This window comes from Madurella fahalii, assembly GCF_045866475.1.
Source record: "Madurella fahalii IFM 68171 DNA, scaffold_4, whole genome shotgun sequence".
NCBI lineage: Eukaryota > Fungi > Ascomycota > Sordariomycetes > Sordariales > Madurella > Madurella fahalii.
The window spans coordinates 1,342,040-1,354,263 of NW_027263974.1; the positions used below are offsets into that span (position 1 = coordinate 1,342,040).

The 12,224-nt window shown below is 51.3% G+C and overlaps 4 protein-coding genes across 4 annotated transcripts; 2 read left to right on the forward strand and 2 right to left on the reverse strand.

Moving 5' to 3' along the window:
* Positions 1–1,563: 1,563 nt before the first annotated feature.
* Positions 1,564–5,040, reverse strand: MFIFM68171_07389 (NACHT domain-containing protein; the record flags this gene model as incomplete). The annotated part of the gene is made up of 4 exons (XM_071062809.1): positions 1,564–2,314; positions 2,561–2,842; positions 2,919–3,765; positions 3,813–5,040. 4 exons carry the CDS (start codon positions 5,038–5,040, stop codon positions 1,564–1,566), a joined length of 3,108 nt encoding a protein of 1,035 aa, XP_070918910.1.
* A 464-nt stretch (positions 5,041–5,504) lies between these two features.
* Positions 5,505–6,221, reverse strand: MFIFM68171_07390 (BTB domain-containing protein; the record flags this gene model as incomplete). The annotated part of the gene is made up of 1 exon (XM_071062810.1): positions 5,505–6,221. The coding sequence occupies one exon, from the start codon at positions 6,219–6,221 to the stop codon at positions 5,505–5,507; it is 717 nt and encodes a 238-aa protein (XP_070918911.1).
* A 931-nt stretch (positions 6,222–7,152) lies between these two features.
* On the forward strand, positions 7,153–7,650 carry MFIFM68171_07391 (Ribonuclease 3; the record flags this gene model as incomplete). The annotated part of the gene is made up of 2 exons (XM_071062811.1): positions 7,153–7,363; positions 7,412–7,650. 2 exons carry the CDS (start codon positions 7,153–7,155, stop codon positions 7,648–7,650), a joined length of 450 nt encoding a protein of 149 aa, XP_070918912.1.
* A 3,697-nt stretch (positions 7,651–11,347) lies between these two features.
* Positions 11,348–12,053, forward strand: MFIFM68171_07392 (uncharacterized protein; the record flags this gene model as incomplete). The annotated part of the gene is made up of 2 exons (XM_071062812.1): positions 11,348–11,785; positions 11,865–12,053. 2 exons carry the CDS (start codon positions 11,348–11,350, stop codon positions 12,051–12,053), a joined length of 627 nt encoding a protein of 208 aa, XP_070918913.1.
* Between the last annotated feature and the right edge of the window lie 171 nt (positions 12,054–12,224).

Consider the following 12,224-nt stretch of genomic DNA (forward strand, 5'->3'; position numbering starts at 1 on the left):
GGCGAGATTGTCGCTTTGGGTTCGACAACATCACCTTGCTTGAAATAGAAGCGAGGATATCCAGGAGGAGAAGCGGGGGTACCGCTCATTACTAGCGCTGGTAATTCGAAACACTGGTGACATCATGAAATCCTGTCAGATGCCACCATAACCGACTAAGGCCATTCCGGTGCCCAGCTGGGCCACATTATGTTACTAGTATAAATCCTAGTATTGCCGACGCTAGGTGGTACGGTCAGGGTATGGCGACATCATGACCAAGACCTCACTGTCAGCTAAGTAGACGTTTCTTTGATCCAAACTCAGCAATACGCTCCTAGCGGATGTTAACAATCGTCATACGCTACTCTATGATGACTCTGATGCTTAAGGGTCGGTAGCTTCAGGAAGTTATACGACAAGCATTTTAACAATACGACTAGAGCAGAGTGTCAATTCTTACAGTATACTCAAGTCTCTTACCAATAGGTACTGGAGTCTAGCGACAAGGTCGGCCATTCGTTTTCATCACTCCTGGCGCCTCTACAAATGATAATGCTGCGGCGTGGTTTGTAGATAAATAACTGCGAGGAACGAGAGACAATCCCTGTGACGCGATATCTCGACAGCGAATTTAATGAGATCAGGTACATGCTCTTCCGGAAGCGGCACTTGGAAATTGTGGCCTTTGAAGAAGTTAGGACGCGTATTAAGAATCTGTTCAGCCGACTGGAATCTGAAGCGGGCAACTCGATATCAAATTGTAAGTTCCTTCCTACCCTGCACTTATACATAGCTGCCCTGTCGACAGGGTTACAGTAGGGTGTCCAAAGCCGTTGTCAGCGGCAACCCAGAACAGGCCGGCTTTTGATAGCGCCCGTGATGGCACCGCGCTTCGGGACAGGGGTAAGGATCGATCCAACGCGAACAGCGAAGCGAGGATATAGCACTATTCCGGTGGATACGATGGCTACAATAAGAGTTTGCACCGCTGCATCGCTAGATAATTTCGACAATCCAAAGACACCTAGTGCAAGGGTTGCTGAGGAAAGCACCACCAGAACGGTGAAAGTTCGCAGAGAATATGCAAATATTGAACAGTAGTGAAATAGAATTGTGTGTATAGATCATTTGAGAACTACTCTTCACGTCATCATCTGTTAGCATTCAAATGGCAAATAAATTCGATTTCCGGGGTTCTTGTTCCGTGCCCGTCTTCAAAAGGTGAACACCCAGCGAACATCCATACCGTACCTAGACTCCGAGTCGGGCAAAGCAGCAACTGCCGCCTTCGCAAAGTATAGTTATACACCATCCAATGATATAAGGCCGTCTTCAGAAACAAAACACCATCTAGATCGCAACCAACCCGGATACTTAGAGTTAATTATTCCCATGTTTATCACGTCACTCGAGCAACATCTGGACAGCGTTATTATGGCCGTTAAGAAATACGACCTGGAATTCATTACCGTAGTGGCCACCCTCTATATCCATACTGGCACCCTTATCGAGTAGGATTTGGATAATCTTGTCGTGGCTGTTGGAGGAGGCGGCCTGTGGAGCGTTGCCGTAGTGGCCACCCTAGATATTCACATCGGCACCCTTATCGAGTAGGATTTGGACAATCTTGTCGTGGCCCCCAAAGGAGGCGGCCTGTAGAGCGTTGCCGTAGGCGCCACCCTGTATATTGACATCGGCACCCTTATCGAGTAGGATTTGGACAATCTTATCGTGGCCGTTGGAGGAGGCGGCCTGTAGAGCGTTGCCGTAGTAGCCATCCTGGATATTCACATCGGCATCCTTATCGAGTAAGATTTGGACAATCTTATCGTAGCCTTTAAAGGAGGCGGCCTGTAGAGCGTTGCTGTAGTAGCCACCCCGGATATTCACATCGGCATCCTTATCGAGTAGGATTCGGACAATCTTGTCGTGGCCCCCAAAGGAGGCGGCCTGTAGAGCGTTGCCGTAGGCGCCACCCTGTATATTGACATCGGCACCCTTATCGAGTAGGATTTGGACAATCTTATTGTAGCCTTTAAAGGAGGCGGCCTGTAGAGCGTTGCCGTAGTGGCCACCCTGTATATTCACATCGGCACCCTTCTCTAGCAGCATCTGGGCTACGGCGATGAGTCCCGATAGGGATGCGAAATAAAGCGGTGGTGCTGTATCTGGTTTTGGGCGCGGGCGCTTTTTCCAGGGCCGATCAGGATCGAATATATACCGCCAAATTTTATACGCCGTGTGGTTTTCGAAGAAATCCATGATGCTCTCCCTAACATCGTCCAAAGTCTCAACGGGCTTGGCATGATCCGTCCAATACTCTGCTGAGTACCTTACTAGTGGAAACTCGGTGACGGTGTCCCGGATTGACTCTCTTATTCTCAGACACGCAAGGTAGCTTAAGCAACTTCGCGTTATATAACTCCTGGAGTTTGATTCTGCAAGCCCGTGTCGAAAAGGCTCTGGGAGCGTCTCAGACGTCAAATACTCTTTGACCGAAAAATGGGCCAACGAAAGCTCCGTTACTATCCCCGTAGCGGTATCCTTCGTCCCAAGAGATACTAGGCTGGAACAGAACCTTGTAATTTCTCTGGGGCATGGCAATCTGCATTTTGGATCGAATCGGCCTTCGCGGATTGCGATGGCATCCACAGCCTCTTCAAGTGTCAACGGCCGTTTAGAGTAGGTTAGGAATTGGAGGATCCGGAGCGCCGTTTCTTTCCGCTGATCCGGGATGCTCATAAGGATTCGAGAATATGTTTCGTTCAGATCTTGTGGCAGAGAGCGAAGGGCGTTCTGTAGTTCATAGTAGTCCAAGCATTGCTCAAGGATATCAAGTTGACATGCCGCCCATCGGAACCTACTTCAGGGGTTAGCATCCACATGCGATACCGCCATACTTTGTAACAGAACAAAGAGATGTAACCGAGACCTACATTCCATCGGATTTCTCCCCGATTACGGATTCGATCTCCTCCAGCACATCGGGTCTCGAGGCCCAACGCTTCCGAAATTCTGTGCTACTTTGCAGCCTTGCTTGGACGTAGGAGCGAATATCTTCATTAACAAGGTTCCTATCCATATCGATCATGTTATCCTTGCCAATCCATTGGAGACCGGACTCCAGCTCGTCCTCTCGTCTACTCGTGACGATGAGCCGAATGTTCTTGAGCTCAGAACTAGACAGAATCTCCAGCCATTTGAGCAGTCCGGACCTCGTGGTACACTCATCCAGAGCATCTAAGACAATCTCAAGCTTTGGGGGGTGCTGCATCATGGCATGGACGGCCTTAGATAACGACTCTGTTGTTGGCTGGTCTCGGCCGTCCCTGTGCGACGCAAACAGACTATCGAGCTCTTGTTGCGAATCGACAGCTTGTGCATACAGTTGTAAAGCAAACGAGCGCAATAAGTCATCCAGGTACTGTTTCCTTTTGTTGTTGAAATCAAAGAAGAAAACAAGACGGATAGACGAGTCTCTCTGGGTGTCCTGGAGGTGATCGAGAATGGCCGAGGTGAGGACGGTCTTGCCGCAACCAGCCAACCCGTGCAGCCATAAATGTCGGCGAAACCCCGACTTCCAGCCAAGGAAAGTAGTGTTTTCGATAAACCACCCTCCGGTTCCTTCGTGGTGCCTTTCCTTTGCCGCATTGAGATTCGTTGAGGGATCCGGGGGAGACAGCCACTTGGTAAGTTTGTCGAGATAGTGTTGCGACTCTAGCCTACCAACCCCCGTGTTTGTGCTGCTCGTTATAGCGTGGATGTCTTGCATGTTGGTTTCGACTACGTCGCTGTTAACGAATGTCTTGGGGACGCGAACGAAGACTAACTGGATTGAAGAAGTTCAGCGGCCCTCCGCGTTTCCTGCAGGTTTTCGACCCGAACGTAGTCGAGGAGCTCTTTTCCAAATGCCGCTGCCGTAGCGGAAGCATAGCGCTGCCAACGATCGTTCTTATGCGAGTCTGCATAGTCGCTAATGCCCCGGATAACGATGCACGGGAAATGGTTCATCAGCCCGGCGGCTTCCATTTCAACACAGAGACATTCCTGTCCGAAATACTCTGCGAGCTGGTCCCGTGTAGCTGCATCCTTTACCAGCAAGTTCCCGGATGCGATAACGCCATAATGCACCTCGGGATCCGTCGAGCTCCTCACATCGCGATGAAGTTCCCCGTTCGGGTCGCATTTGCGACAGTCGCTGCCACCGACATGCTGGCAGGACGCACGGAACAGTCGATCGGTCTCCGGTCCTTGGTGAACAAATCCTGGCCTCGTTTTAGTCGATTTCGCCATTTGAGGGTAAGCCGTCCACATCTCTTCCAGTAGGCTCGGGATTTTAGATCCGGAAATCAGATGTTCCGCCCGCAGGGCTGTTAGCGCACGCAGGAGTACCGACGGAGGCTTATTCAAAAAGTCTTTGCGTTCGCGCTCGTTATTGGATTTCGCCTTCGCAAGGTCGTACTGGACCACCCCGCCCGTGGCTCCGTCCGGCTGGCTGACGACTACATCGCCCAGTCGGATGTCTATGCCGTCGTCAGGTCGAGCGATGCCGCCCCCAATCCCGACCAGGAGCCCGATTTTGATATTTGGCAGCGAAGACATCAGGCTCGATGCCGCGGTGGCAGCGGATGTGATTCCGTACCCCCCCGCGTCAAGCGAGACGATCACGATATTGTGTTTTCCCATCCGACCCCAGATGTACGAGTTAGCGTCGCTCGGGGGCTGCGAAAATCCACGTGGCTCGTCGTGACGCTCATCGAGCAAACCAGTCGCCGCAGCTCGTTCGACATCGAGGGCGGCGATCCACCCGATAGTGTAGAGGCTAGCGCTCTCCAAGACTATACGCGTCGTTGTCTTTGTGGCCAGTCGTTTCGATGGATGGGCTTCGTCTTGGGGAGACATCCGGGGACGCTTTTGCCGTAGACTACCTTGCGCCGATGTCGCAAAGGAGGCGGTCGTGGGGGGTTCATCGCGGCTCTCATCGGGCTCCTGCGAGCTCGCCGTACTACTACGGCGCAAGCGCTTCCGTGGCCAGCCCGGGAACGTATCGTCGGACATAGTTATTCTGCGCAAAGAGGCCGTCGGAGAAGGGTTAAAATTTAATAATCTTGCGAACAGTTAATACACGGCGGATATGCGTACGAAACTGGCGTCGGACTTCCGAGCGGTGAGGGCTGCCTTAGGTATTGTCTGCGGCTCCTGTGCGAGCCCGCCTATAGGTTGATGTATATACGTTGTATTATTGGGCGGTTGGCGCAAAATGAAATCCACATACGAATGTGCCACAAAAATCGCGGGTGGCGTAGGGCAACCGCGGCAAGCCCGGCGATAATGTGCGGAACAATACCTTACTCAGTTATAGAAACGTCGGAGGAAGGTAGCTCAGGGTAGTTTTAGTTGTTTTGGTCAACCTTTTTGATATCGATACATATTTGGTTGTCGAGGTGGTTTCAGAATCGCAATGCTAAGCTCCCGTAAGACACCTAGGTAACCAGTGCAACAGGAAAATGTTTGATCGTAAATCACCAGATAGAGACCTTCTTTTCCTCCTTCGCCTCACAACTTCGAGCCACACAGATATCCGGATCAAAAACTATGACCCTCTTCGTTGTGAGTACCCTCAAGCATGGCTCCTCTTCAAATTTGTCACTGCTCTCGCCCCGCGCCGTCTCACAACGACGGCCACAAGCCTCTGGCCTCCCTCGATGCTGAAATATGCCCCTAGGACATATATAGACTTTTTTCGTCCCCCACGACGGATAATATTCCATGGTCGCATCGACAGGTACTGTCAAGCGTTCGTGCCAGAAGGAGGGGTTATCGTCATGTTGCTCTGCTGTGATATCCGCCCGCACCGCGTCAAGATAGCGTTTCTTCTGGAGCCAGTCCTCAAGCCGGGGTATTTGGAAATACCGCGCTTCTTCCAAGAGCGAGAGGTAGAGATGATAGTCGTGACCCTTTGTGGCGTCGAAGAACAGAGGGAAGACACCGCGGCGAAGATATCGTAAAATATGTTCGAAAAGGATGGGGTCGGTATCTATGAAATATGAACCGTCCTCTTGAGCATTATCCCATCGTCCGGAAAGAAGTGACGCGAAAAAGGCGCTCTCTTCTGTCAATGTCTCTTTTGTTGTAACGAATAGACGCCCGCCAGCCAGGATACGGATTTGGGCGTCAGATGCGAGCTCTCGGCGCTTGGCCAATGGTGTAATGGGCTCATCGATGTCGGCATTAGACATATCAGCCATGGTGACCATAGGTCTTTAGCATTGTTTCGACAATCGAGGTTGATGAAGTGAGGCAGAATACACGCTTCAATTTGCCCCGCATTCCTTACGCACAAGCGGGGTTATCGTGGATGTCATGACTCCCGGTTGGTGACATTCGTCAAGCGCCGCTGCCGTCAGCTTGTGTCGGAGAGTGGTTGGGTAATCCATTGGTAGGGTTTCACGGGCCTGTTGCCATGGGCGTACAAATGCATGATTGGCTAAATATAACCTCACCCGCATGGGGCCGCAAGCGGGAGTGCAGGCTTGCACCATTACAACTCGTAAGTCGTACCGTACATTACCTACTGTAAGGTAGACTTCAATCCGACAGCCGACTTCGACAGCACTCTGACGGTGGCAGGGCAGGGGAGGGAAAGACAGATGATCCATACGACAAATAAACTACTCCCAAGGCCATTGTAAAACATTGGTTGCTGTCTATATCTACCGGATTTTGATTAATCCAACTACATTATCTTGCCTCGCAACAGTCAGAAGAAAGTTAAATAGATACCTTACCTTACTTTGAGTGGGATTCATAGTGCGCTTGGCAGGGCTCGTTGCAAACTCTGAAGTTAGCCAATTACGACAAAGCCGACCACATCGGCCCTTCTCCCACCATCCGGGCACCTCCACAAACGTCATTCGGCAACCCGAGTGTAAACCACATAAAGTGAAAACCGGTTACGGAGGCTATAACATCATCAATTACCCCCTTCCAATTATACCTAGCCAATCGCTATACCATTCAAGAAAACCATGATGTCAACTTGGCGGCAGCATAAGGTACCTAGATATCTTATTGAGAAATGCATAAGTGCTGGAACTGGGTGCCTATTTTACTAAATCGCAGGTTTTGCGTTGTGTCAGTGGGAACGAAAATTTTCATGCCAACTGAACCATGCCGGGATACGCCAATCTTCAAGATATCCTAAACTACCGCTTCTCCACGCCGAATCTACTCGATGAAGCCACTATTGCTGACAACGTGCCGTCAGACTCCCAGCATATCAACGCTGGGGTCCAGGGGAACAAGGCACTGGCCTTGATCGGCGACGCTCTCATTCGCTTGGATGTCGCGGTCAAATCGCGCGTGGCCGAGAGTGGAACGGGTAAGCGGGACTTCCCTCGCTGATTAGAAACTGTGCTAAGGAAAACAGGACGGGCCACTGAGGTGCTATCCGAGATAGGATCAAACAGATCACTCGAGCGTGTCGGCAGACGGCTCGGTCTCGACAAGTTTGTGGTACAGACCCCGAGTAAGGACGGACATGTCTCACTGTTGGGACTTGCGACGACGGTGGAAGCGTTGATAGGTGCTGTCTGGATTGATTCTGGATATGATTTTTCCCAAGCCCAAAGAGTGATTCAAGCGTTAGATATCGTAAAGTCTCCCTGAAATGGTGGGTTTGTCTGTTCTGGCGGAGTGAGTAATTCGGAGTGATGAGGAAAGGGTACCGCGAAAGATCAAGCAAGCTACGGTGTAATCGTAGCAGGATGGCAAGAGGTCGCGACGGTAAGATACCTTAACGGTTCAAAACGTGCTGTCTCGTTCAATTGAGTCTCTCATCGTTCAATGCTCGACCTGGAATTCCAGGGTGGGGTATATCAGTGCATAGTAAACTTGTTTGTATTGACCGGTCCGTGACATACTGGAAATGTACTGGAACATGTTCTGCAAAGCCTGGCTCTCTAACTCCTGCAATTGCCGGATATCATCTAACCGGAGCTGCTGGTACTGTTAAGTTGGTAGCGGGTTAGGCGGCGATATGATGCCGGCTTGTGACTGCGGGCCCTCCCTCGATGATCTTCTCATAGGCATCTTAATCCATACTTTCCCTTTATCCAACTAACCGGTGGTGTCGTGATCGTCATCGGGGGTCTTGTCGATTGGGGGCCAAGGATGCCCACATCCTTGAGAATGGCACACACTGAAGCTTCGCCGGTGAGGGACTGAGAGAGCTGAACGATCCCCACCTCTCTCCTAGCGGGGGGACTTCAGCTGCCTCATGAGAAACAACAGACAAGCCCATCAAGATCCGCCACACATCCATGAAAAATTTGGAAGGATAATCAGCCAAACTCTCCATATCGCAATGGAATCTACAAAGGGTCCTCACCAAGAGACTAAAGGTTGGACAAGGATCGAAACGGGCAACCGGCGCTGAGTGAGAGAGTCAGGAATCTTGTCGCCAATTTGATCACGGAAAAGGCCACTTTGTCTTTGGCACTGATGGCTGACCTGTCGTATGTGATTTCTCATCGTAGCGAATGTCAACACAACTAACAACTGAGTAAAGAAGACTTAAAGGACATGAAATCAACCATAGGCAGAGTTGGGATATATCTGAACGGTGGGTTACTATCTACCAAAAACCCGACGGCTTGGTAACCTACCTTAGGTAGCGTAGAGCCCCCCCAACAACACACAGTTGAAATTGAATCTCGTCACAGTCGGAATTACATGGCATGTGAATTCACAAAGAAATTTATTATTTAAGTGGTCAATTGAGATTATGAGCATATGATTTCAGCCACTGGAATGGCGCAGAAACACACATCTACACCCACATACCCACATACCCATCAAAACAAGGGGGAGGACAGAGATGGCCAAATGCCAGAGAGACAAGATAGACGAGACAGGCCGGGCGGCACCACCACAAACCGGGTCTCCGCAGCATAAACAAGGTCAAAACAAGATGTGCAGATAGAGCTCTATCTGGTCAGAGGGAGACTACTTAGCACGCAAAGAGAGCTTGTCAATTGTGTTTGCAACAAGTTTAAGAACGGGTGCTCAATTGATTGTTGTCCTATCTAAGGAGCAACGGCCGGGACGGCCCTGACTTATGGTGGGAAAGGAAAATGGGCTCCTGGCAAGTTCCAGCCCCCGCTGCGTCACCCCAGTTAAGTGTGTGTGGCCCTCTGATTAGAGGGACCCTGTCCTGGGAACCAGTTTTCCCCAACTCACTACCCTTCTAAGATGTGGCTCAGCACCCCGAATCCCTACCCTCCTCCTTCTGCTCCGCTTCCCCCTCTAGGTCAAACGCCGTGAGACTCCAAATCGGGTCATCCATTTCGTCCCTCAAAGGATCCATATCCAATGCACCCTCGGGACTGGAGTCAGGGACGGGTTCCACGACAGGTGATTCATATGGTGGCGGTGCGGATGGGCCAGGGGGTATCGACGTTGAAAGATTAGGCGGCTGCAGGTTTGAGATTTGGCTTGGCTCGACGTGAGAGCTAGTCGGGAGTAAGCACCTCGGGTCGATGTAGCCGTCTTCGAGTCCGAGGAGGCCAGGATTGGGATTCAGCACAATTGATGGACTCGGTGCAGTGATAGCCCCCTGTGTTTGCTGAGAGCTAGCACCGCGGGACTCTTCTTCACTTGCAATAGCCTACATGACCATTGGACAGGCAGTCAGCTGGTTATGGACCTCTTTTGCCGTAGAATGGGAAAGTCAGGGTGGAAGTGACTTGCCTCGACGAACCAGTTCCGAACCGAAGGGATTCGTGAGGGGCGTCGAGACGACCGACTTGGAACTGAACCCCCCCTTGAAACCGCTCGCGATCCGCGAGACCCTGCCCGAGTTGCCAAACTTGTGCCCCTGGCTGTCGACCCGGAAAGCTGGGACGGTCGGGATGGTTGCCTCGTCTGACGCCCGGTCTTCAAGTCCCAAGGGTAATGCTCTCCCGGGAGTGGTCTGCGGGCGGGATAGGCGTTGATTTGCGATGGCCTGTTAAATATGTCGTTGAAATCATCAATTTTCTTTTTGATACGATCCTTGTGCGCGGAAATGCCCAAGAAGTCACCTTTCACCATACGATGAGACAAAGGGCTATGCCAGTCGTAGAACAGCGACTGTCCAACGTAACTTCAAGGGGGCAAGGTTAGCGGACTAAAAGTGACGTGGATATCGGTGACATACCTCGATGCAAGTTCAGAGTAGTCCTCATCGTCTGTGGTGCTGTCATCCGAATTTGAAGTCATGGCGCCAACTCGGACAACTTGGCGAGAAGTCTAAACCGTGAAGGGGGGACTGAGGTTCGCCTTATAAGTGCCAGCGTGCTGGGTAGTTCGAGGCGGTGACCAACTGGAATAGTCGCATGTTCTACTGCATTGCCGTTTCTGGCAATGGGGCTGCTCTTGGGGGATCGTTGGTTGGTCGTCAGTTGGACGTCACCCCACATCCCTCATGTCGACCAGCATCTTTCCTCACCGACTAACGTAAACTCGGGCAATTTCGACCAATTTACCAAGGTAGCATTATCGCTATTCCTACCCGACCTGCCATCTCGCAGTGCAATTCAAAGAAGGAAAAAAAAAAAGAAAAAAAAAAAAAAGGTCCTTCTTTAACCTAATACCTTGCGTTAACGTGGCACTAAGTAATAAACTCAATTTCATCTGACTACAAGGGCGTTCAGACTGGCAAGGTTGCATAGTATATGGATAACCGTGCCATGCTGGTGTTCAGTTGGATCTTAGCGTGATGTCATTTAAATTTCTCTCGCCCGCGTAGGCGTAATTGTCAGGGGCCGACAATGTTAATATAGTAGAGATTCCCCTTCTCTAACAAGTATTAGAATGGCGGGCAATACTATAAGTTCTCCCGATATCCGTCATTCATGATCTTCCTTTACAAAGACGGCGTATTGCTGATGCTGCGTCCCGACCTAGGCATTACTGGGTGATAAGGGAACTAGTGAAAATTGTATCAAGAACCCTAGCTGGCAACATGGTTGACTATCCCTATGAGTCGCTCGTGAATTCGCCTCGTCCAGACTCCCGAGGGGTCATTGCTTCTTTCGTGGGTTGGTCTGACACGAACATGCAAGCATGGCTGTGCTAAGTAATGCAGCCCAAATAGCTGATACGTTGATTGGCGGGACAGGTGGTGATTTTTGGGCTGCTATTTCGAAAATTCCCCTCTACGCTGCATGGGCTTGACTATCTCCCGGATGGATTAAAACCGACTCACCTTCGTGGAGAAATAGAGGAACCGATCAAATCGCCGTCAACCTTACAGGAATCCCTCTCATCGTGAAGTGTCGAGCAACTGCCTAACTACAAGTCATTCTTCACTTTGCAAGCCATGATGGCCGTTAGGAAAGACCTCAGCTTTAGGCCGGAGCCCTCTGCACCACCACCCTCCATACAGTCCGGACCAGCAGCCCTTACAGCTTCCAACAACGCAAACTTCCACATCATCCAACCTGACTCTGATGACAACGACAACGGCAGTACCGTCTCGTCCACAACCCCTCCCCACGCCGCGCACGCGGACGCAGCTACCTACCCCAAACCCGAGTGTGTCATAACCGCCCTGCACCCCACCGCCACCCGCGACGCGGCCCCCTGGCCGGACCCGAACAAGACCTTCGTCATCGCCCTGTACACGCCTGATTCGCCCTCCCCGGCACGCGCCCTGGCCCTCACCAAGGGTGACCTCCGCCTTGTGCCGTTGTCAACTAGAACAGCCCACCAAGGGAGCTGGTACTGGCGCTGCGTGGAGGACGACAATGGGTGGTTGGGGGTTCTGCAATACCGCGTCCGGGACCTACCTAGGGCACGACAATCGCCGGAAGGTGAGGGCCACGGCGCCACATCATAAGGAGTGGGAGTATGTTTGCTTGAGGAGATGTCCCGGGGGCGGGTATGTGATGGACTTGTTGGAGAATTTGAGGTTGTTGAAGGTTGCGGAGAAGGGGGTGATGGAGGAGGAGGAGGATGGAGGTTTGGTGTTGGTGGGCGATGGTGAGGGGGAAGCGGTGGTTTGGGAGTTCGTGGAAGTCGGTTGCTGACTATGGACGATGTGGTTGTGATAGCCTTGGGCGTTGTTGATGTATGGGACCTATGTGATATTCCATGAACCGAATGCTTCATGTTGTCGGCGGGCGTACATAGTAGCGGTTGAGGGCAAGACCAGGCCTGTAGATTCCTATAGGGAATTAAGCGAAGGTGAGCTTAACCAT